This window comes from Perissodus microlepis, chromosome 11, assembly GCF_051167445.1.
Source record: "Perissodus microlepis isolate ML-2025 ecotype Zambia chromosome 11, ASM5116744v1, whole genome shotgun sequence".
Lineage (NCBI taxonomy): Eukaryota > Metazoa > Chordata > Actinopteri > Cichliformes > Cichlidae > Perissodus > Perissodus microlepis.
This window is the reverse complement of record NC_140471.1, coordinates 22,513,240-22,537,822: the sequence shown is the minus strand read 5'-3', so window position 1 is coordinate 22,537,822 and position 24,583 is coordinate 22,513,240. Positions and strand designations below refer to the sequence as shown.

The following is a 24,583-nucleotide window of genomic DNA, read 5'->3' as shown; positions in this document are numbered from 1 at the left end:
TGTCTGAACCTGTTTGTGTAAGTTTACTGTAGGTGTCTGTCCTGTAATCAGCACTCTGGTTTCATCGTCTGCGTGTGAGTGTCTTTGACCTTAAAGCAGCCATCTGTCGTCCTGCCTCTGCCTCTCTGCCTCTTAGTCAGGCGAGGAATTAATCAAGCCAATTACTCCCATGCTGAGATCTAGGTGAGCTGCGTGACGTGTGCTGGAGGAGGTGAGGCCAATATTTGTGTACCGGCGGGTAGAATTTATACACTGGTTGGATTTTTTTTGTTTTGTTTTTTAATTCTTTGTGTGATGTGTATGTGAGATCAGTGATTTTCTTTCTTTTTTTGTTTACGGTCTCATCATGTGCATCAGTCAGAGGTTAAAGATAAGAAATGCGGAGAAAGAAAGATGCCAAAAAGACTGACAGGAAAAGAGGCGTGTCCTTCCAAGAAAAAATACAACAAAGAGGAAGAAGGGGAGGAGAGGAGGAGAGGAAAGGGAGGTAGAGACAATAAAGGAGGGATAGAAAGACTTGAGCACTACTCTGGAGTAAATCCCCTCAATCTGATCAGTGTGTGAGGAAGGAACTAACTAACTCACAGCGTGGACGCACAAGCTTTAAGGTAAGAACGCCTGTGTTCATTTAACTAATGCCATGTATGTGCCATTGGACATATTTGAATTATATATATTTGCTGTTTATGTGTCAGGCATTTCAGTGCAGTGTGATAGATGCAGCTGCATTTATATTTAATACTAGAGAGATGAAAATGAGTGCTGGCTTTGAATCATCTGGATTAAAAAGATAAAACACTACGATGGGTACACAACTTTAATTTGTTATTGTTTTCAGTTTCTTATAACTCTGCTTCGCTAAACTTAACCGTCAGAAGCAATATGAATATGTTCGTTTACTAGAGTATTGCACAGTATTGTCTGGGTAATAAGTCAAATGTTGGACCTGCTGGGGAAGGTCTCAGATGCTTTTTCGTGAGCTGTGAGAAAAAGAAAAAGAATAACTGTTCAATCAGAAACAACAGTGATGTCACGCTGTTAAGTGAACCAATCAGATTTTCTTTATTTTTTTGTGCATTTAACTGAATAATTCACAAACAAAGAACCAGAATAATTAAAATTATTGAGGTTTTTGGCAACAATCCGAGTTGTTCAGCATATAATAGTTAATTTAAGCATCAAAATTGACATTAAATTTCTCTGTAACTGGCACTTAATAAATTGTTTGGATAATTATTGCTTAATCTTGCTTTTTAATGGGGATATTTTGCATATTTTGTGGCCAAAGTGTGCACTCTATGTATCAGGTTAAAACCTCTTGACAAATTAAATAAGAGTTCAACGGCAGCGATGTCGATGCTGACATTGATCTTTTAATGCACTGGGATAATTATAATTTAATGTGCTTCTACAAAAAACGTGTATAAACTGAGACCGGCTCATTTTGCAGAATGAGCTGTTCTTTAATCACAGGTCAAACAGCAGTTGTCAGTTTTGGAGATTAATCACACGACTTAAATATCCAACTTAACCATATGTTGCTGGTTGGTGCACGACCCCGGTGTGCAAGCTCACTTATCTCGGGTTAAGTTAGCACAACAACTGTTTTCAATTAGGTTAATTGAGGGACCTGTGGGTGGTAATAACCTCTAAACGGCGGCGATTGGGTGTGACACGGTTCTGCGCTTCGACCATCTGTCCCTCCTCTAAGCCATGTAAATCGCAGCAGGAAAAACAGAGGCAGAAGATGTCAGGTGGAAAGGTTATAGGCTGGAAAACACCCATTTAAAAATGAAGATTTAATCACCTTAGACTCCATCAGACACACACTCACTTTGTTTCATTATTGATAAAATACAGTGAACCATCAGCGCACAGTCATTGGAGAGGCTGGTCACTGCGAGCAACAGGTGGTCATAGAGGTTTAGCTGTCACATCACGTGTGTGCCATTTCAAAATGCCGACCCCGTATAATGAAGGACACGTTAGAGCTACAGAGAGGTCAGCTTCCCTTTATGATACAGATCATGAAGGAAAATAAAAAATGCAGCCACGAAGATTTCGATTAATATTAAAAATGTGCTCCTGCTTCACCGCTGGTCCTCTGTAGCTCCATCCAAATTCATCTAAAAACATCCGTATTAGCACTGGTGGGAGGGGTCAGGTCTCAGCGTGGTCATGCTGTAACTCTGGCTTGAACTAATCTTTGTTTGGACAGGTTCTGGTAGTTTTGGCACATGCCTCTGCCATGAAGGTTGCTGCCCAGACACACTAAAGCTAAGTGGGGGCACAAATGTCAGGCTGAGGTGTTTAACCTTCACCACATCCTGCTGAGAAGAACCTTTGTGTAAACTCATTGTTCCTTTGTTTGTTAAAGGAAGCTGACACAAGAAGAACAAAAAGCTAAAAAGAGACACTTTTATCTAAATCTGACAATGTCCTAAAACTCAATTACTAATATATAAGGATTCTTCTGGACCTTTTAGCTTCATTTTACAATAAAAGAATCAATGGATTCTATTAAAAGAGCGTTAACTAAAATCCTTTGTTTTGTTTTGCAGGTTTCTTCTATTCTTCAGTGAGGAGAAGAGAGACCCCAATCCATAAGAAAACAAACTCACACTCACATGTGACTGAGTTCCTCACAGCTGAGTTGATATTTTGGGGATGGAGATTTGTTATTTTGCTCCCTGATGCCTCCTTCACATCAGCAAAGAAGTCAGCACAACCTTTACTTCAGGTGGCATCACACATTTTGAAGCAAAGCCAAGCTTCTTTGTCTGTACAAACTCTGGATGGAGATGATGAGGAACTCGCCATCTGTGCAGCTGTTCCTTGCTCCCTTTGTCTTTTCTTTACTTTCATTACTCCTCTGGCCGGCATGTGCCAGCTCAGGGTCTGACTATGACTTTGGAGCCCACCCACGCTTTGTGTGCACCCCTATTCCCGTGGACGCAGACCCTTCCTGCTTCCCTACATCAGGTCCAAGCGTAGGTGCAGCGGGGCCCAGCGGACCAGGCCATCAAAGTGCACCTCCTGCTGGCTGGTGGGGCGTGAGCGAAGAGGCCAAAGCCACCATCCTCCACCTTAGGGAGAGCCTTGTCCAGCAGAAGGAGATCATCCTGGACCAAAGAGAGACGATTCGGGAGCTCACGGCCAAGCTCACTCTGTGCGAAGGCTTCGGACGGGATGCTTCACCCCACGACTCTTCACACTTGCATCACGCTGGGGTGGCCAGCCATCACTCATATGCTGACAATGGGCACTATAGCAACCAGCAGGGTCACCATGGAAACAGCAACCTCATACCAGACTCGCCACACTACCCCTCGGTGGGAGGGCAACGATTTGACGGAGGGCACAGTGGCAACAACCACGGGAAGGATAAACATGTGACACCAGGGGACGTCGCATCATCGCCAGAGCAGATGGAGAGGATGCTACAGGCGCTGAAGGAGAGGCTGGACAACCTGCAGGTGAGCATGAGGGAGACAGAACTTTTAAAACTTTTTTAAACTGTTGAGAGGAAGAAAGGCTGTATCTAAGCTGTTTAAGTAGATATAACTCAGCTGATGAGGTAGAGGGAAGCTTGTGACGTTCCCACATGTGATTTTCCTTTGTTTGGACATTTGTTGCATCACTGGAAGCCTTAAAGCGTTACACCCACTAAGTACTTTAGATAAAGGAGCAACTTAATCGCATAAAGCCACTCACACTCAAGAGAGTCCCTCTAATGTCCTTCAGTGGGCTCCAAGGACCAGCAACAAGCTCAGGGGTGGACGTCAGAGAGGCAGTGGATTGACCGGGTACATTTAAAGACCTCGAGGATATTTGAGTGTTTTGAAGTCTGTTTGGGTACCTGCCCTTATGTGCTGTGTTTTCCATCTGTTGTGATCACAGACAGGTGTCAGGAGCTGTCTAAGATTGGCAGTAATTATCGTGATCTCTCTTGACAGACTCATGATCAGGGCACGCACCACAACTAAAGCCCAGATTACCTGAGAGGAAGGGAAACAGACACAGAGTAGCACAATGAGTGTGAGGGGGACCGATCAGCAGCACAACTGGCTGCTTTGTTTGACATTACACAAATATCTGCAGAAGAAATGAATAAATAGACACCAGTCTTTTATAAAGATTGAGCGAGACACAAAAAGCAGAGGTGTTACATTGTGCCTTAATAATGCGCCTTCACCTGCGTGTTTCCACCTCTCTCTGCAGAAGAGGAACACATCCATCACATACTCCAGCTCTCTGAAGGAGTTGCTGCAGAGGAAGATCGACGCACTAGAGCAGCAACTGCACCATCACACTGACGGCCACGGTGGCCCGGACCACCACGATGATGACAGTAGCCACAGAGACGACAGAGAGCATCACGCCGATGACCACCATGATGACGGACACCCCGGTGACCACAAAGACGACCGCCATGACGATGGACATCGAAACGGTCACGTTGACAGCGATGGCGGCCACACGGAACACCACGATGACGGCCACAATGATGACCATCACGATGCAGACGGGGACCATGATGATGATGACGGTGGTGATCACCACGACAACGAAGCAGACAATCACAGTTACCTTCCACACACGGGATACAGAGCACCAGGGCCGCGGACCGGTTTCCACTCAAATAAGCTGGAAACGATGCTCAATCAGCTGCACCTCTCCGGTACGCTGTTCAGCAAAACTGCTTTTTAAACCACGCTCAGGTCTGATTGTTTGGTCAGCGGGTGAATGTTGTTATGTTTCTTTAAGCAGGTTCCAGCAGGAAGAAATCAAAAAGTCCTGATGCGTTCCAGATCAGCTTCCCTATGAGGACCAACTACATGTACGGGCGGGTGAAGAGGACGCTGCTGCAGGAGATCTTTGCTCTGACTTTGTGTCTTTGGATAAAGGCAGGAGTGGGACCGGGACTGGGGACACCTTTTTCTTACTCTGCGCCTGGACAGGCCAACGAGCTGGTGCTCATCGAGTGGGGGAACAATCCCATAGAGCTGCTGATCGATGATAAGGTGAGCGAGAAGAACCACGAGCTCGCCTCTGTGTCTGTGTCTGTCATTTTAAGAGAACTTCTTTTTTTTATGTGTGGATCAACTTGAACAATACAATAAACAAGGCCGCTATTAGGATAGTTAAAGTCTATGCCAAAAATCAAAGCAGTTAATCTAAAATATTATGAAATTTAATAAATGAATTATATTATAAATAATAAAAATCTAAAATTTAAAATAATATACTTAATATATACTTAAAAATTAAAATATTTCAAATGTAATATTTAAAAAGACTAATCAAAATGAATTGAAAGCATTCATAACTGAAATATTTGAATCAAAATCTGCCTGATTTGATATCTTTGCTGGGTTTTTTTAGTCATTGTCAATCAAACCTGAACAAGTCACCCAATAAATCAGATTAACTTTGGTGATCAAAGTCAAGTTATTTGTAAAAATGTACTTTTATTAACTACTAATGCTTGATTTATACTTCTTTATACATATAAGGTACTCATGTAGTGCTTTTTTACTTAATTTGAGTACTCAAAGTAATTTCTTAATACAAGCCCTATTCAGCCATTGGTACTCGTGCTTTTTTCTAAGCCTAAGCACTTCACCTAACATTCACTCACACTGGGATGGATGCATTGGAGGTAACTCGACATGTAGACTGGGGGATCCGGGGATAATGAAATACCAGAGTTTTACTGAAAAAACAACAAACAAACAAACTGGACATATTGTACCACACAGAAGTCAACAGTATTTTTCAGTTCAGTGACTCCATTTAGCAAACACGAAGCAGGAACCTGCTAAAGCTGCCTGGTTTGCAAATCTGTCAATCAAAGAACCTATATATACATAGCTCTAAAACTCCAGGAGTTTTATACAATCACCCACTGCACAGCTGGCTCACACACACAATAAAAAGTTTTAGGCTGTGAACATTGTTTTTAGTTTGACTTGCTTTTGAAGACAGCCTCTAGTGGCCACCAGAAGAACTGCAGTTTTTGGCACTTCACTGCTGGCTTCATTTTTCAGGCCTGGATTTTGCTCTTCGGTCTTCAGCAGTGGCTCTGCATGCACTGGGCATTAGAGAAAAACAAACAAACAAACCAGAGGAGATTGAAAACGTTTTAAACTGAATTTAAAATGTTAATGAAAATTAAAAATGGCACACCCAGTCTGCTGAACTCTCCTCTTGACACAACACGCTTATGACCAAACCCAACCACAAGGGGGCAGTGACATGCTAATTTTTTTTTACCCTGGTGTGGAGGAAGTTAAAAGTAATTGTTATTATCTGTTAACAAAGTGTTTCTGAATTGAAATCATATATCCTTAGAACATGTTTACATTCGTTTTCCACATCCCCTCCACAGGCAGCGACTCTGCCCCTGTCTCTGAGTGATGGGAAGTGGCACCATGTGTGTGTGACTTGGACCACACGGGACGGACAGTGGGAGGCCTACCAGGACGGGGTGAAGCGGGGATCTGGGGCGAATCTCTCAGCTTGGCACCCCATTAAAGCTGGAGGGGTCTTCATCCTGGGACAGGAGCAGGTAAAGTCAACGCGAGCTTTACTCCAGAGATAGAGGCAAATATTATGTCCAGAGTTAATATCCGAGCCATTTAGGACTCTTCCCAGTATTAAATGCCTGTATGTGTGCTCATGTTGAGGCTCCAATATACTGCAGACTTACCTTCATAAAAACATGACCTCATCAGTGACTCTGTTATATTATACACAGGAGATTTCACATAATCTTCTATATGTTAGTGAGAAACATCAGATGTTCATCACGTGTCTCTGATCGATGAAGATGATAATAATCAGGTATTGATCGTTGTCGTGCGTCTCCTCTTCAGGACACTCTCGGAGGGCGCTTTGATGCCACTCAGTCATTTGTGGGCGAGATGTCGGACCTGCACATGTGGTCACACCTCCTGAGCGCCAGCGACATCTACAGCCTGGCCTCATGTGGCAGCCACCTCAGAGGTGACATCATCGCCTGGTCCGACACGGAGGTGGAGCTTCACGGAGGCGTCGCCAGATACCCCTTTGACCCCTGTCACTGAAGGTCGTTACCCTGATGGTCTGAGAACATTTATGAAGAGAAGCTACGGGGACTGAAGGAGGATTAAGATAACCACTCAGAGCCAATGCCTTCCATTTGAACTCAATCAGTGAATTTTCTATAAATAAATGAACAATGAAAGGAAAAATGGTGATAAATCTTTATTCACAGGTAACGTGTAGGGACTCTGTGGCTGTAGGCCATTATTTGTTGTACCCACGAGTTAGTATTTTATTTAAACGGACAAGTGCTGTATGTGACATATTGCCATATTGTTAATAAGACAAAATAAAGTTGGTGTGTGCTAATCTTTGCAGGCCTTACACGGGGTCTGCTGTGGTGACAAATTGTAAGTTGTTAGTTTGAATGAAAGTCATAGAATTTTTTTCCTGCTCTGGATTCTCTTTTTAAAGGTTTCCATGAAACATACAGCTACTTCACCAAAGAAATGTAGACTTCAGGTTAAACTTTGTGTTGATCTTTTCTAATTTTATGAATCTGTGTATCATAGATAGGTCCATGTTGGATTTTGAGAGAAATGCTGAAGATCCTGTGAGACAGGAAGTGTTTTACAGTTAATACATGGACTCTTGCCTCCGTTTTGTACCATAAAAGGGCTTCTTTGAAAATGCTGATTATACCGTTTCACCCAAACTTTTATATCTTCTCATTGCAAATCCCATTTCTCACTGAAATAGTTTGTAACTTTTGATGTCGGCTGCACTGTGAATTTGTGAATCTGGCCTTGATTGTATATTTATCATTGTACAGTAATTTGTTTTTTAGCAATGTTAGAATTTTCCCATTGTGTTTGTCATTGAAAAAGTGTTTAAATAAAAGTGTGACAGTTTATGTGTCTCATTTTTCATTTGTTAATGCAGCGACTCCAAATGGTGCTCTGCAGTTTGCATAGCTCTGATCAGTGTTCACGCTCCATCACTGTCATTTTTCCAAGATATGTGAAACACTAAGTCTGGCAGACCTCACGTTATCGCTGTTTGACTTGCAATAACAGTGATGATTTTATATTTGTATAAATGTATGTTTTTGTTTTGCTACTTTGTTGTGTGTCATCATTTCAGATTAAATAGTTGCGTAGTCCTTTTTCCAGGTTAAATCAGAGAAAAATGAATAAAATTCAAATGAAATTTAGCGCAGATATCTTTTAAAACAAATTTAAATCTCAATCAATATCTCAGAAAAACAAAAAGCACAACAACCGCTCGTCTCCATTTACCTTTTATTGTTACACAGTAGTTTACTGGCACCAATGTATCACGGTTTTCCTTTTTGCTACATTTACAGATGATCTATCCATCTTCACCTCACAGTAAACAAAAATAAATAAATACAAAATAAACACGTTTTTTGAAGGTGGCGGCTCCGGGGTGAAAGGAATCAGAAACAGTGGTCCAGCTTCATTCAGTTCACTTTAGTGTTCATTCTTGCAATATGAATGAAAATATTATTTTTTTGGCAACTTTGCATTTCAAGAATACCCAGAAAGTGAAGGCCTACAGAGAGTCTCTGTGATGAACAAGAAGCACAAACATGAAAGATAAAGTGACACCCTGGAGGGTGAATCATAAAAGGGAAGACCCCGTTCAGCTTAAAGCAACATGATCAACATCTGCTGCTACAGCTGGAACTGATGAGGTGATGTATCGACACAGTTCACACTTCAGCCTATTAAGCTGCGTCTACGCAGGAAGCGATTCGCAGCGACGTGGCGATCATAAACCACAGAAAGTTAGTGACATTCAACGACTTCACCCGACTATGAAAAATAAAAAATAACCAAACACGCTGATGATGCAAAGTGGGCGGATCCCAGATGACTCTTTCAACGCTGCAGGATAGCGGTGACTGACATTCAACCTCGCAGTAAAAACAGGGAACGATATGCTTGTCGCACCTCTTCGAAGCCGACCAGTGAACATTTCGGGTCACTCTGGGATTTGGTTGCCTGAGTAACCCAACCACCGATTTATCTCAGGTCCAAGTTTCAGACGTTGTAGCAGAGACACCCAAACATCCCTCCCTCTCCCCAATCACCACCTTCAGCTGATCGAGGAGAACACGAGGCGTTCCTCAGCTAGCGTAAAGAGATAACTCCCCAGCGTATCCCGAGACACCTTCACTTTACAATCAGCCCTCTCTCCACAGCAGACCGGTACAGCATTCACATCACTGGAAATGTGGCCCCAATCCTGAGTAACCCTCTATGTCAATCACCAGTATCCTGCGCTCTCACTGGCAGCTTCAGTTCAGTTCAGGAAAGAAAGGTTTTTCCTCTGGATCCATCTGCTTTGCTTCACCTGTTTTTTTTTTTTAATTTTTGTTGTTTGTTTGTTTTTAAACACCCTTGAAATCGCTGAATGTCGTTCACTTTCTATAATCTCTGAATTGCTTCCTGTGCAGACACTCCTTTAGAGCAGGGGTGTCAAACTCCAGTCCTCGAGGGCCGGTGTCCTGAAACGTTTGCATGCATCCCTGCTGCAACATACCTGAATAAAATTAGTAGGTCATTAGCAAGACTATAGAAGTTGACTGCATGCTAAGGTGGCAGTTCAGCCTTGTGATTCATGTTACAGCAGCTCATGAGTGAATGAACATGGTACAATAAAAGTACTTTTAGAAGTACATTTTTCCCCAAACACTTAACATTTATTTTAATTTACTTGAGGAAGGGTTAGGGGTTGCCACTTCAGCATGCAGTCAATTTATAGTCTTGCTAATGACCTACTAATTTTTTTCCAGATGTGTTGCAACAGGGATACATGTAAAAGTTTCAAAACATCTGGAGGACTGGAGTTTGACACCCCTGCTTTAGAGTACTGTTTTCCAAAATGCTAACATCGATAAAGTGCAGTTAACAAACATATTCTCTACCATCTAAAGCGCCAATTCTTTAAACTACTAGATTAAGATCGACGACGGGAAACCAATCTAAAAGTCTTATTCTTTATATATAAATGTTTCTATGTGATATTTCGAAGTGTTTCTCGTCTCGTTTCTCTTCATTTTAAATCGCTGTAGTCTTCGGTAGCTTCGGTTTGTAAACGGCTCCTTCACACTTCATCTGGACTCGATCGTGTAACAACCGAAGCCTAAGACCGAATCTCTGCTTGTGCTTTACTGGGTCTGATTTACTCAGCAATAAATAAAATAATGTAGTGTGTGGTTACAGTTAAATCAGACTACAAAACTTCATTCTCTCAAAAGAAGGTACAACTGAATGGGGTCATAAACTTTTGCATTAACAATCTTCCATTTTAAATCTTCTCCAAGTCAACAGGAAACACTAACACTTCTCAAACCAGTGCACTAGCATGATCAGTGACGCATCAGACCTACGACCGACGCCTCAGTTTATCGACATGCAGTAAAACAGTAGCTCATACAAAAAACAAAAGAATAAATTAAATCATTTCTATGCGCATAGTAAACAAATATGCTAACATCTATTTACAAAAAGTGTACATTGTAATGAGCTGCCTTTGTGATTCCTTAAAACTCACTATAGCGGACAGACCCGACTAACAGTTTGACGTCAGACATGTTCGTCTTGTAGTGTTGAAAATGATGTGTGGCATGCTATAACGTTACATCTGCGAGAACATGATGCTAACTGCTCAGTGTCAGTGGTATAAAGGATTTGTTAACAAGCCTCCAAACTGGTACTATGATTTTCTACTCTGCTATTGCTCAAACATGTTAGAGAAACATGCTAAAGAACATTTATATATTGTCTAAGTGAGCTTAACCGCGCAGCTGTCTGCTTATGTTCGTCTCAACTTGACCGTACTTCATGATCAACAGTAACCTGGAAATATAAATATTGTGCTAATGTACAGTAATGACGTGTCTACAGTACCCAAATGTGGACGAGTAGTAATGTAAAACTGTTAAGTACTACAGGAAGCAATGAGAACAAGTTAGTCATCTGAAATCACTTGTTTCCATCCTCACTCCACTAACTCAACGTTAGACGTATTAGTGTTTGTGTCGTGAATTCACATTTTGTCTAGGGCAGGGGTGGGCAATTCCAGGCCTCGAGGGCCGGTGTCCTGTAGGTTTTAGATCTCACTTTGGGTCAACACACCTGAATCACATGATTAGTTCGTTACCAGGCCTCTGGAGAACTTCAGGACATGTTGAGGAGCTAATTTAGCCATTTAAATCAGCTGTGTTGGTTCAAGGACACATCTAAAACCTGCAGGGACACCGGCCCTCGTGGCCTGGCGTTGCCCACCCCTGGTGTCGGGTATGCACAATCAAGAAAGGCAATGTCTCGTTTAGGTTCAGAGGACTTCTAACCTGAAAAAGACCACATTCACACTAATGCAGATGAATCTCTGACAGATGTTTGTTTCATTGGTTTTGGATCCACACCTGCATCTTCATATCACCTCCCAAAAATCCACTACATGTGCCAAAAAAAGAAAAATTTCCAACAGGCATAGGCAGGGGCTCAAGTCAGCCTAGAGTGTTTATGCTGAACAACTCGCTGCTATTTGTAGGGGGTCTGTGTGATGAAATGCAACTGCAAGACTCACAAAAGTGGACAAGATCAGCAGAGATCAAGACAGAAAATCAAGGCCTAAATCAAGTCGCGCGAGCATTATTATACCCCCCTCCCCCAAAAAGATCTCTGCTTAATGATACTGGTGGTGATACTGGGGATTTATGCTTCAGTGGGAAATCTGCGCTGTAGCTACGCCCTTACTGCAAACCCATGTGTAACCCTACAGCGTAACCTGACGTGGACCTCCCTACAAATGTAACTACACATTGGGTCGATGTAGTAATAAGAAATTACTGAAACTATCGACATGGGCATGAGGGAATGTACATTGAAGTGGAAAAGCTACAAGGACAAATATGTTTACCCCTAATAAAAACAAAAAGACTGATGGCAGCAAAGAGTGGGGACCCAGCAGCATATAAAACACTGGGACACAGCCACATGTTACGGAAGCGTAAATGCCGCTAACAACGTCAGCTGCTTACGTGGGTTATGCCGTAGGCTCTACCTAGATTCCCTGCAGAAGTCTAAATCCGGCCTTACTGTCTGAAAGTTCAAGCCAGTCACAAAGCAGTGAGTCATTATTTGTTACTTACTGAATTTAAACCCTAAAGCTCAAATTCACATGAGAAAAGTGCCGGATTCCAAGACTTTGTGTGAGTAGTTCCACTGAAAACATCAAACGTCCCAAATGTTCGCAGATGTTTAGTAACGCAGACAACCAGCAGCATAAAGGAACCTTTTAGTTCCTGTGAGGTGCAGACTTAGCTAATCTTAGCTTTTCCAGGTCCCTCATTACCAAGTATAATGAGTGTGGCTTAAAGGCCAAAAAAGTTGTTTTAGAGAAGATCAGCACTGGTGTGAATATGGTCTAACACACGCCTGTAGTGTGTAACAGCAGTAGTGTAAGAACCAAGATAAGAGGCAGCCACACAGGGTGAGTTTCTCACTCTGAATGTGGCTTTTCAAAAGTCTGGCAGATAGGGCAGCAAGGAAGAGTCCTCAGAAAAGGAAGAGACGACTATTAGGGATAAGGAAGGAGGGGTTATCAAAACTTATGAACGAGTTGTAAGGAGCAGGGATGAAGGAGCTGAGGAAGACAGGGAGAGAGCGAAGGGCGTGATCTATGGCTGCTCCTCTTTCTTCTTAAGTGATATACGTTTCTTCCTGGCAGCAAGCATCTCGTAGAAGGGATCCACACTAACGGCAGATCTGAGGAGATGAAAAATAAACAGTGATAGAAGATACATATTACCTTTTAACTTTTACCCAACAGAAAGTACTAAAAAGGAAATAAATTCTCCCAAACAGGAGAATATGAAGTTTTTGGTCAGAATTTCCTGCTGTTCCATCACTAACCGCATTTTCTTTGACATTTTTCATTTACATACTTGATGCTGTGGATCCACTCGTCCTTCTCCTCAGGTGTGGGAGCAGAGATGCGGTACACCATGTGGTTTCCTTCCACTACTCGCCCATCAGCCTCCGTCTTACACGCCTTAATCAGCTGACCACGGTTGTTGGGGATGTACAGCTCAAAGCAGTTCTGTTAGAAAAAAATTATTTGAAAGTTTCAAGCAAAATACTGTTCATCACACTGTTTAGCAAAAACAGCCACTTACAGGTTTCCTTGGGTCTTCTACTTCCCGAATGCTAAGGTTTTCCAAGGGAATGATACCTCGTGGCTCTTTATCCTGTAAATAAAAAAAAACATGAGTTAATAAATATTTGTGGGTATTATTTTGTGTTTTATGATGATTTGAATCAATATGACAAAAAACACTTTAAATTGACCCATGTGTCTTTTTTTTCTTAGAGTAGCATTCGTACATCTTTATTTCTGTACTACTTTTTAACTTTGTGGCTCAGCAAGCTTCAAGCAAAGCAACACGCTCTTCCTTCACTCACAAATATATTTTTAAGTCTTGCAGTTTTCAAAAATCAACAGATCACAAAATCCTTTTTGCCTCACTAAAACAAGTGCGTCACATTCACTGCAATCTCGAAGCCATTAGTCTGAGAAGTTAGCTTCTCACAGTGATTATTATTATTTGAGTTTCTGGGGTAGCGAATGGAAATCCAAGTCAAGACAACCGGTTACATCTATCTCTCATTTTATTTTAAACAAGTCACACAGGTCTAGAAAAGGATCCATGACCCTCACCGGTCGTGAGGAAAAAAATTGACTGTTTTCTGATCGGTTGTTGGAAGTCGATTGCAGTCACTGGAAAAATGATTGCAAGAGTTCAAGTAACGCAACGGATTTCACCCAGCGAGACCCAGCAACCTCCGGGAATCACTGCCAGCCACTGTCATGTCTAATATCAGAGACAGCACATGAGCAATGTGTGCATGACATATGATGAGAAACCTTAGTAAAGAATTTAAATGCTCTGTGACTTCAGTAAAAATCTTCCAAGTGACTTTATGGGCTTAGTCACTCATTTAGGGTCATAATGAATAAAACCTCAAGTCCGTTTTGTAAATTTTGTTCATTCTAAGGATGTTTTCACACTTCTAGTTTGTTTACTCTCAACCGGATCAGCTGATGAATTTGTAACCTCCGACTTTAATCTACCAGGGGTTTGCTTTCATCTCAGGCTACGTCCACACTAGCTCGGATAGATTTGAAAACGGCGTTTTCTCAGTCTCAGTGTGGACGGGAGGCCGAAACGGAGAGAAAACGATGTGGACGTAGCCTCAAACAGAAAACAAATCAAAACGTGTCACTACAAACCAAATGTAACTGGAGTAGGAGCAACAAAAGTAAACACAAGTAGTAGGTGTTGAGTTCTAGTTGTCACAGTTTCATTTACTCTGCACGTCTGTAATGCCCAGAATGCAAAGCATACCTGGCTAGAGGAATGTGTTTAGCTCAAGCTTGCATACACCACAGTTGGATCAGATCGAGCACAAATCATGAGCTTGTTTAGAACTGGACAAAGATTACCTCCTGTAAAGGGTGCAGCTGTTTCGGTTCAGACACAGTAAAACAGTGAACGATTTTAATGGACTAAACAGTAAAGGTGTGAAAACACCCAAAGGCAGGAGGATTTTTCCGAGGATTGCTGGGTAATCGCTCGTTAGCCATTGAACAGTTAGATCCAAACAGAACAAGATGGTAAGGTCAAAAAAGTCCAGCTGGAGGCTGAATCAGAATTTAAAAACCAATGAGTGATGTCATGGAGGATAGATCCATCTTTTATATTATCTATGGTTCCAGCATGACCAGTCAATACTACCCAGACTATAAAACACCGGAAACCCAGGCGTGTTTGCAGAGTTTACATCCACTGAGACACTGAATGAAGACAGAGAGACTTACTGTAGTATATTCAAAGTAATAAAGGCAGTTATCTGTGAGAATGAACCATCGACGTTTCCAGGTTTTCACCCTTCCCCCTGAAACACAAAAACATTGATGATGATGATGAATGGCAAGAGAGGAAAACTAGCTCTGTGTGTATTACTTCTACAATCTACAGAAATCTACGTGGCTAATCGATGTCTACAACTTTTTGAATAACTCTGTCAGTACATACCTCCTGAGAAAACAAGCAGCGGCAGTAGAGGATGGAAATCGCAGTGAAGAAGGAGAGGGGAAAAAAAGGAAAGGGAGGATTTGGAGGAAGACAGAAGACAAAACAGAGACAGAGGAGGAGGAAGAAAAGGAGATCATATTAGTGACACACAGATGACAAGCCCCGCCATGCAAAAGAAAACAATCAGATTTTAAGGCTGCCATAACACAAGAAAGTGAGTCTTCTTTTTCACCATCATGCTATGGCAATTTTTTTTATGCCACAACACTGAACTGATTATTGGAGGCAAAGAGAAAAGTTTATCACAGCACAAAGCCTTAGCAGAGAGTACAGTAGCATACAGTATTAATAACACTCCTGACCAGAGTTACTGTAGTTTATTTTTTTGTAATTAGTTTTCATTTTATTTTGTTTAGTTTTTGTTTTTAATTCTGTTGAGTTTCCAGTTTAGTCTTTATTAGTTTCAGTGTTAGTTTTAGTCTTTTTAAGTATTATAGGATGGATATTGTATGCCAGAGGTAAGATTTAGGAACATAAGTACAGGTAGTACAATAAAATAGAACTTTTTAAAAGCAGTTAACTTACAGTCTTGTAGACATCTAATAAACATGCAAATACTATAACTCAGGATATTTCCTCTATATTTTCATTTAATTTAGTCTTTTTTGCAAGTTCACAAAATAGTTTTCATTTTGTTTTCTTCTCAGTTTTATTTTTTATTTTATTTACATCTAGTTTTAGTTTTTGGTTAACTATAATGACCCTTCTCCTGACATTTTAAAAGCACACACGCACACAGAGATAGAGATGAAGAGCAGTGCTCCCCATCACAGCATAAACACCGTACCGAGCTTAAGAAGCCAGCCCTCTCTGTCAGGGTTGAAGAAGGTGTGTGTCAGGTCATTGCCGTCATCTTCTGGGATCTTGAAGGGCTCGTTCTTAATGCTTTCATAGAGATTCTGAAGAAACAAATAAGAGAAACATAAGAACACAGAATAAACATCTCTCTGCATCTACAAAGAAAAGCAGTGCTGGGTTGATCGTACTCTGAGCAGCTCCTCTGGTAGGTCTCCCCCCTCATTGATCCCTCGGTTCATCGAGATGAAGCGGTCCACTCCAGGTTTGTCTCTCACGTTGGGATTGTGGAGGCTCGTGTTCAGCATAATTATGGCAAAAGAAAGCACGTAACATGTGTCTGTGAACAGGAGAGACATATGTTTACATTCAAGGTATCTACAGAGTAGGGTTTTTTCTTACTCCATTGCTCTTAACTATTAGCCTCTTAATACCAAGTTTTGACACCTCGGTGTATATCAATAAAGATGAGGTTTGACAACATTTTAAATAGTTCCTGGGTTTTTCCAAGGGTGGTTGCATAGGTGGCGACCAGCCTCATTTACTTCTGATGCAAACCGAGTCACTGTTCTTTAAGCAGGGCAGAAATATGACAGAAAGCACTCATTACAGGAAAAAGCATAAAGGGTTGCTCCAAGGGTTTCCATCGGTAAATAGTTTAGCATGTTTTACGTATTATTCAGTTTTTTATAAGTTACATTTTTCTGTATTTTTATTGTCTTATATTATTTTATGTAAAGCACTTTGTAACTGCAAAAAATACATATAGCTTATTTAGGTGTGAAGTAGCCTGAATGAGCAGTGAAGACTGTGGGCTGGCATATCAGGTCATTTCTCGTAAGACAGAAACTGTTTGCATGAGTGCACATATTCTGGAAGGCCACTCCTCACTTTACTTTCCGTTTCAACTGCACTGACAGGAATTCAAAGAACTCAAAAACAACAATTGTTCACTCACACCATAACTAAACAATTGATTTAAGACAAGCTTTCAGTATCACCTATTCTACTTGAACTGCAGTGCGACTGTGTGTTTATTTTACCAGTGCTCTGGAAGACACCGGGGTTGCAGTGGCAGTATCTCTGAGCAAAGGCTTCCATCATTCTGTCGATCTTCTGAGCTTCACCAGGCAAACGGAAACTCCACAGGAACTGTCTGCAGAAAACAGGTCAAGGTTTAGGTCAAATCAGAGGGAAAAAAACTGTGCTAAACAGTCGCTGCCGCTCTGTTTCATAACCTTTTTCCATCTGCATCCTCAGGTAAGAGCGAGAGTGGGATTTTCCACTGTTGACTAGGCTGCTCACCAGAGGATGCCTGATACAATTGAAGCTATTTTTTTCCACAACACACAAAAAAATCCACAGTAGACAGAGATTACCTGAGGGCCTGGACGAGGTTGAGATCAGTAAACTCATGGAGGTCAACGAAAGCCTGCAGGACTTTGATGTTGAAGTCATCTCTGCAAATCATAGAGGTCAGTTATACATGGCTGATTAAAAAAACAAGAGATAAGGGACAGAAGAAATGTCAACGCCTTGCACCTTTCTCCGAGGTAATCTCCTATAGCCGTCTTGTTGAGGCCCTCTCCTTTGTATAAGAACTGAGCAATGTCCTCTGGAGTGTGTCTGAGCAGCTCATTCTCCACCAGAAATGCAATGCCCTGCAGAGAGAAGAACGAGTCAGTCACAATCCAAGGAATCTAGAGGAGACACGTTCAGCACCTGTTTGAATATTTGAGGTATTACCTTTTTAGGATCCATGTTGAATTTCTTCCTTCCCATTGCCACATGCCTACTTTTCTGTAGAGTTTTACTGCAGAGAAGATAAATGTGTTGGCAATAATTAACTTCTGTGATCAAATCAAAGCTTCTGATAAAAATGGATCCTGACAAACCTCCATGAAAGCTATCACCAAGTACCAAGACTGTTTAACTTATAAACACCAACATTCCTCTTCAATACACCAAGAACATGAGGTTTACATCAATGCAAAATCTTGACATTCACCTAGAAAAGCTATGTGTAGAAAATTAAAAGGGAAACAATTACTCCATTTATTCACTAAAACAGAATTACTATTAAAGAATATTACCCCAGGCAGAGTGGACACATACATATTTTCAGCTCCCTGTTTTTATTCTTGGATTCTACACGAGTAGCTTTGCAGGAGTCACAGTTCAAAACAATGCATAATTATCTTAACCCCGTGAATCTGAGATATTTTGTTTTATAAAAAGACTAACATCCTTTTTAATGTGTAAGTAAAAATGCCTTTTTTGTTCTTAATTTGCCAAGAATTGGTAGAATTGTTTTCAAAGGCCAATAATCACATATCCCAACAGCATAAATAAGCTAAATTCATTTTTATTTATAGAGTCCAAACCAAAACAACATTATCCTTAAGCTGTTTAAGGCTAACTTAAGGTAAGGTAAAAACTCTATAATGAGAAAACCTCATCAGTCACAACAACCCCTGTGAGCAAGCACTTGTCAACAGGGGGAAGGAAAACTCCCTTTTAACAGGAAAAATCCTCTGGCAGAACCAGGACTAGAAAGGAGCAGCCATCAGCTACAACCAGTTGTGGGTGAGAAGGGGGAGACAGGACAAAAGACACATATTCAGTTTAGGGTTAGGGGTTAAACTGGGACATGGTGCAACCTTTTAGCTCCTCCACCATCTGGTTTGACAGCAGGTGAGTGGAACTGCTTTGCTCATAGTCAGAAATTTAGGCCATGTTTAATATAAGCTTCCACGGTTTTAACAGTATGCGTCACAGAAAATGAAATTTCTCATTTAAGCATATATACAACAGAAGTGATTTATTACTCCAAAAGCATTTTCTATTGTATTATTATTTTATATCACTTCCTCTTTGTTTTGTTTTTTAGAGTAACTGATGTGGGTTTTCTTATTACCTGCCCTCTGTGCTTGTCTCCAGTCCCTCTACCTCTAAAATTGCCTCTCGTAACTCCTCTCTGAGCCTCTGGATCTCCTGCAGCAGGACGCCCTTCCTCCTACGGATGTCCTCCAGCTCAGAACGCTCCTCTGGGCTCAGGTCTACTGGGACTGTAAGGGAAAAGAAGAAGAATGAGTCAGCTACTGCTCCATATATAGAAGGTGGTAACTGTGCCCGAACAATCCCAATCAAACGCTGTCTCCAACAGTGGCATAAATATGCTGTACGACAGCATTAACACTGCTCCGTTGACTGACTCCTAAAATAAAGCAGATTAAATTAGAATTAAATCTCTAAATGCTTCTTACACTATGACAGAGAAACTGCTCCAAGCCTGTCCCTGGTAAAGCACTGATTAGTTAAAAGCTTGGTTAATTAAAGAGAAAAATTACAAAAATAGTCTTGGATATTAATTGGGGCATCAACCTATGTAATTACACAATTTTCAGGGTGATGAGCTGACTCCTCTGAGATTTTGGCTGCCACTAAAAAGTGAATGTACTTTTGTACATTTGGTGTGGTCACTTTAAATTATTTTCAGTAGTACTCCTATCTATACTCTGTTCATAGCAATACACTGTGATATACAAACAGGGTTTTCCATTATGCAAAAGGGGCGACTACAAACATAAGCACCACTGCACTGCCTATAATTTAGACAAACTTAGAAGTTCATGCATTTTCCTGTTATTCTGGCCATTTTTTAAACAAAAAGATTTATTTTTAGCTGAAGTACGTTTCTCTGCAGTTTTTAAAAATGGCTACTTAAGAAAAGCAAAACCCTTTGCGGGAAGTGCCATTCTTTATTTGAGTGAAATAAAAACTGTATAAATCCACAAGAAGTAAGCATCACACTGAATGACCATCTCGCTTTAATACTCACTTTAAAAATTCAGGATGTGGCCAGAATCAAACCTCTAAAGCTAGACCAGGAATCAAGACTTGACTTCTGCATTATGAAGAAGTATAATTTATTTCCACTGCATATAAAATGTGTTAAATATTAACACCTGGATAATATACGGACTTAAACTACATTAGCACATACGGCCAGACTTAGACTTCTGCGGGGAATCTTTGCAAAGCCGACAAAGTGACCTACGTAAGTGGTCGATATTATTGCCAGCATCCTTGTCTGTGGTACGTATGCATTAATTACCATGTGATCGTGTTCCAGTGTTTTACATGCAGCGCCAGCCGATAGAAACAATTAAAATGCTGGGAGTTTTTTGGGTCTCTGCTTATTGTTGTGGTCAGTTTTTTCCCCCAGAGGCAATCATATCTACCCCTCTATTTTATCTCACCTCTTCTCTTGCCCATTAAGAAATTTGCTGACATTTGTGAGTCCTTATATTGATGCCATTATTACTCTTCATATATTGAGGTGATGATGGTTATTCTCTCACTGATTAAATCAAAAACTGCCGCAAAAAAGTATGTGGAAATGCACATGACAAATCCACAGCGCAAACCAGCCCAATAGCGAGCACTCCACGCTGCTCTGACCCGACATGTAGTTACATTTCTAGGGAGGTGCAAGTTGGGTTATAATGCAGCGTTCAGAGGGGTTCACGGTTACGCCATAGATTACGGTGTAGAATTCCCACTGAAGCACAACTTCCCAGGAAATATGACTGCTTCGCTTATACTCGTGGCAATAAGTCCGTGTTGTTTGACATAACCGAAGTCTGTGCATTTTGCTGTCCTGCCTATCTTACATTTAAAAAATAACATATATAGATATTTGTATATATATTTAATTCCCAATCCTGGTGACAGCCGAAAACCTCAATAGTGAGCATGGGTGCCCAGTTGTTGTCTTCAAGGTTTAAAACCATTTGCCAAAACCATAATCTTTCAATGGCTGGACAAAAACATGGACAAAAAGTGACTTACTAATAATGCAGGTCTAGTTTCCGAATGCCACAGTTACGTTAAACTATAAGTCTGTTTATACAACTAACTCATTTCAATAAGGGCCAACTAAATAACAACATTCCTGCAATAAATTAAAATGTTATGAAGCCAATAATCTTCAGTGTTTGCTGAAGCTGTTTTCATAGGCAGTGTTAAATATTTTATAAACCTCCATAAAATGATTACAACTTAACAGCACAACAAATTACAGGCTCCAAAATGAAAATAAAGTTAAGACATGATAGTGATAAAACAGTTTCACATAAAACTGAACATGATAACCTTCCGATAAGCAGTCTTTTTGCACCCAGTTCAGACATAAAGTACTGTGTAAAAAGCCTTGAGTCACCCTTCAATTTGTCAGTAGATTGAGAAATAGATTTACTGAAACATGTGAAAACATAAATTGAAATAAAGTATGCACGTCAAAGGGAGTTTGTACAATTCTCACAGGCTTGAAAGTGGTTATTTGTTACAACCACCTTTATTCTTCAAACCAGCCTGAACTGTTAGGCAGCTTTCTTTTCATTTCTTTAAGTGGTCTTCGGGAGTAATTCTCCAGCCTTCTTGAAGGACGCTTACAGCTCTTCTTGGATGTTGGCTGCCTTTTGTTACATTCTCCGCTTCATTAATGAAGGAGGTTGGGACTCTTGAGAGGCCAATCCATGACTGAGTGTCCTGCTATGTTTTGTTTTCTATCCAGGTTTGCTCTTATTACACTGACAGTGTGTTCGGGATCATTGTAATGTCGAACAATCAAGCTGTTGCCAGATGGTACTGGTAATTTTCCAGATATTATTGTACGATGGATCAAAATCTGATACTTTTCCACAATCACAATTTCATCAGTTTTGATAAGATCCCGAACACTACCTACTGAAATGCAGTGACAAACCATAACAAAGTCTCCATCTGGTTTTACAGATGTACAGCTGTAGACACTCACTGTTGTGCCTTTCTCCTGACTACCTCTGTACATATTAATGATTTAAATCAAAAATTTCTAATTTGGATTCATTACTCCATAAGACCTGTTGTCATTTATTTTTAGTCCAGTTCTTGTATATATGTATGCTATAAATATTCTTCCTATACTGGAAGAATAACTATTCTTATGCCTCAGCCTTTTCTGTCCATTTCCCTTCCTTAAGAATGGCTTCTTGACAGCCATCCTTCCACTCAGACCAGGCTTGAGTGAACAGTAGATGGATCAACTAATTGAACTAAAGAAATTAAAGAATAATGTGTTTTTGCTAAATTAAAATTGGCTATTTTCTGAGTAATTTGTTATGTTATGTGTAGGTAACACTAGTTCATGCCTTATGTTAGATGACTTTTATGCTTGAAAGATTTATGTATCAGGGTTAAGTGGCTTTAAAAAAAATTAAGGGGTTCTTGTGACTTTTTCACAACACTGTAGATATTCAAAATAAAGTCAGTGCTAATGAAACAGATAGTGCTATTAAACATACGTACATGTATATTGCATATATGCATATTTTAGAGATGAAGTCACTTAAATTTATGACTTTTAGAGGGATAATGTCTGAGGTTTTCTTAACTGTATTTTATCACTGTGCAAGACATTATATTAAAGTGAAAACATCAATTTAATCACCTGCTATATGACATAAACATAAAAGCAGTACCACAATCTACAGCTTCGGACTAAATCAATACCTCTGAAAACTCCATTAAAAATAATATTATTAGGATAACAGCATTTATCTGAGCAGGGTTTACTGCAGAAAACGTTGACCTAGAGGTCAAAGCAGCAGTGTTTACTCTGCAAAGCAAGCAGCTGCTGTGCACCACCACCACGCCCACAGCCTGGATCAAAGCCGTGATCCACACAACAGCATCCACTACACTAACTACCTAAAGAAGTTGGTGTTTTCAACGAAGTACGTCATTATTTCGAGCCTTTGTGTAGCCTAAAAGCTAGTTAGGGTTTTATAAATCAATCCACCGTGGTTAGCTAAAAAGTTAGCTTTTACCACTCACCGAAACGACCAATGTTTAAATGGCCTCATGCAAAGATAATGCATTTCCTAAGCTAGTTTAAACTGTAATATTGTAAACATGTACACCCATACCTCTACAAAATATTCTCACCCCTTTTCCGTGGTATTTTATTTCCATTTAAATGCTAAATGAGTTCTTGAGTTCTCACCTGCGCTAATAAACTAAAGCTAGACTGTTAGCCACAGTTGGCTAGCGATAGATACCCTGTGCGAATAGCTACTTACTGTAGTCCAGGTCATCCATTTTTGGCGCTTTACTTTTAGGCATAAATAGTTCAGAATCGAATGTCATTCAATGTCAAAAAATAGGGATATATATAAATATATCCTCAAAACTAAACGGGAGAAAAAAAAGACAACCACTGGTGTCGAAATTTTGGGCCGGAGACAAAGGAGGTGGCGACACCGGAAGTAGTGTCTGACATTTAAAGAGGTAATCTTCCGGTCAGCTGTTTTTCAAAATAAGATGCATCGCATTTAAAGCTAGTTTTAAATGATTAAATTGGCATTAAAGCACAACAAACCCTACTGGTTGGAAGCTAACCTACAAATAATTTCACCGATTTATTTCTAGAATAAGTCTTCTGCTTCTTTCAGCTGCTTTCTTTCTCTTCACCTACCTCTAGCATCCTCCTCTGTCACTCCAACCCTCTGCATCCTTCTTCACTACATTAATGAATCTCTCTAGTCTTCCTCTTTTCCTCTTGCCTGGCAGCTCCAAATTCAAAATCCTTTGTCCGATATATCCACTGTCTCTCCTCTACCAATATCCAAGCCATCTCAGCTTTGCTTCTCTAACTCAATATGAACCAAAATCGTTCAGAAATGTTCCCTGCACCTTGCTGCATCTGTGCCATGCAGAATTTAATCAACTCTGAAGTAAAAGGGGGTCCAACTCAGTACAAGCATGGCATACCTAATAAGTGGCTGGTGAGTGTATATATAACACTTTTAAGAGGGAAAAAAGGATCGACAGTTACAGATCAATTTTATTATGAATGCGTTGCTGGAAGGGTAAAAGATAAAAAAGCCATTTAGATACGTGAAAAAAGCTTCCTGTTTTCCAAACCAAATGGTTTAATTCTATTATAAAAATGTGGTGGCATTTTAGTGACTAAAGACAAAATAAGGCATTAATTTGCTCCAAACAAACTTATGAAGTTACATTTATTGAAAACCATATATAACTATTAACTGTACAATGTATATATTTTCATTGTTTTAGTAGTAATTACAATTTCATTACAGGCAGTCCACTACAGACATCTTTATGGCATTAGCAACTGAAGGGTAATACCCCATCATGGTCATATAGGAATTGGTCTTTAACACCATGGTCCCAGCTATGGCCATAGACAACAAAATGTTTAGGAAGGTAAATGGTCATAACTAGTCTCTTAAACATCAAGGGTAAACATTTTGGCAAAAACTCCATTCAAAGTGTATAGAGACTCATCTATTTGGTAATATTACAAGCCTAGACCCAAAATGTTGTACTCACATTCTGTAGCTGTGTAAGCACAGTGAAGCTGTGGTAGAATAGCTGCATTGTGCGCTCAAAGGAATACAAAATAAAAAAAAAGCAAAAAAATAAGATCCTGGTAAGCAAAAGAGTTTTACTCCATTTTCTGCAGTCAGGTTTAAACAGTTCATGATCAACAGCCAGAATTTA

At 40.3% G+C, this 24,583-nt stretch overlaps 2 protein-coding genes across 2 annotated transcripts; one reads left to right on the top strand and one right to left on the bottom strand.

Annotated features, from left to right (window-relative positions):
• Positions 1 to 291: 291 nt before the first annotated feature.
• On the top strand, positions 292 to 8,037 carry LOC146377802 (neuronal pentraxin-2). Its single transcript, XM_084943258.1, has 6 exons — positions 292 to 608; positions 2,562 to 3,476; positions 4,222 to 4,681; positions 4,771 to 5,024; positions 6,392 to 6,571; positions 6,879 to 8,037. Exons 2-6 carry the CDS (start codon positions 2,796 to 2,798, stop codon positions 7,086 to 7,088), a joined length of 1,785 nt encoding a protein of 594 aa, XP_084799384.1. The 5' UTR covers positions 292 to 608; positions 2,562 to 2,795; the 3' UTR covers positions 7,089 to 8,037.
• Positions 8,038 to 8,313: 276 nt separating this feature from the next.
• cyth2 (cytohesin 2) lies at positions 8,314 to 23,342 on the bottom strand. Its single transcript, XM_084943259.1, has 12 exons — positions 23,137 to 23,342; positions 18,930 to 19,080; positions 17,759 to 17,825; positions 17,555 to 17,673; positions 17,392 to 17,472; positions 17,056 to 17,168; positions 16,204 to 16,352; positions 16,005 to 16,116; positions 14,941 to 15,017; positions 13,238 to 13,309; positions 13,007 to 13,161; positions 8,314 to 12,827 (listed from the first exon to the last, which is right to left on the bottom strand). Exons 1-12 carry the CDS (start codon positions 23,201 to 23,203, stop codon positions 12,740 to 12,742), a joined length of 1,251 nt encoding a protein of 416 aa, XP_084799385.1. The 5' UTR covers positions 23,204 to 23,342; the 3' UTR covers positions 8,314 to 12,739.
• Positions 23,343 to 24,583: the final 1,241 nt, after the last annotated feature.

Bases quoted from the DNA above. Each gene is read 5' to 3' on its own strand.
- LOC146377802 (XM_084943258.1), top strand. From the start codon at position 2,796: ATGGAGATGATGAGGAACTCGCCATCTGTGCAGCTGTTCCTTGCTCCC. The intron at 4,682-4,770 runs GTACGCTGTTCA...TTCTTTAAGCAG, and splicing joins CAATCAGCTGCACCTCTCCG to GTTCCAGCAGGAAGAAATCA. The intron at 6,572-6,878 runs GTAAAGTCAACG...TCTCCTCTTCAG, and splicing joins TCATCCTGGGACAGGAGCAG to GACACTCTCGGAGGGCGCTT.
- cyth2 (XM_084943259.1), bottom strand. From the start codon at position 23,203: ATGACATTCGATTCTGAACTATTTATGCCTAAAAGTAAAGCGCCAAAA. The intron at 16,353-17,055 runs GTAAAATAAACA...TCCTGTTCACAG, and splicing joins CGGTGTCTTCCAGAGCACTG to ACACATGTTACGTGCTTTCT. The intron at 13,310-14,940 runs GTAAGTCTCTCT...TTTTATTTACAG, and splicing joins ATTACTTTGAATATACTACA to GATAAAGAGCCACGAGGTAT.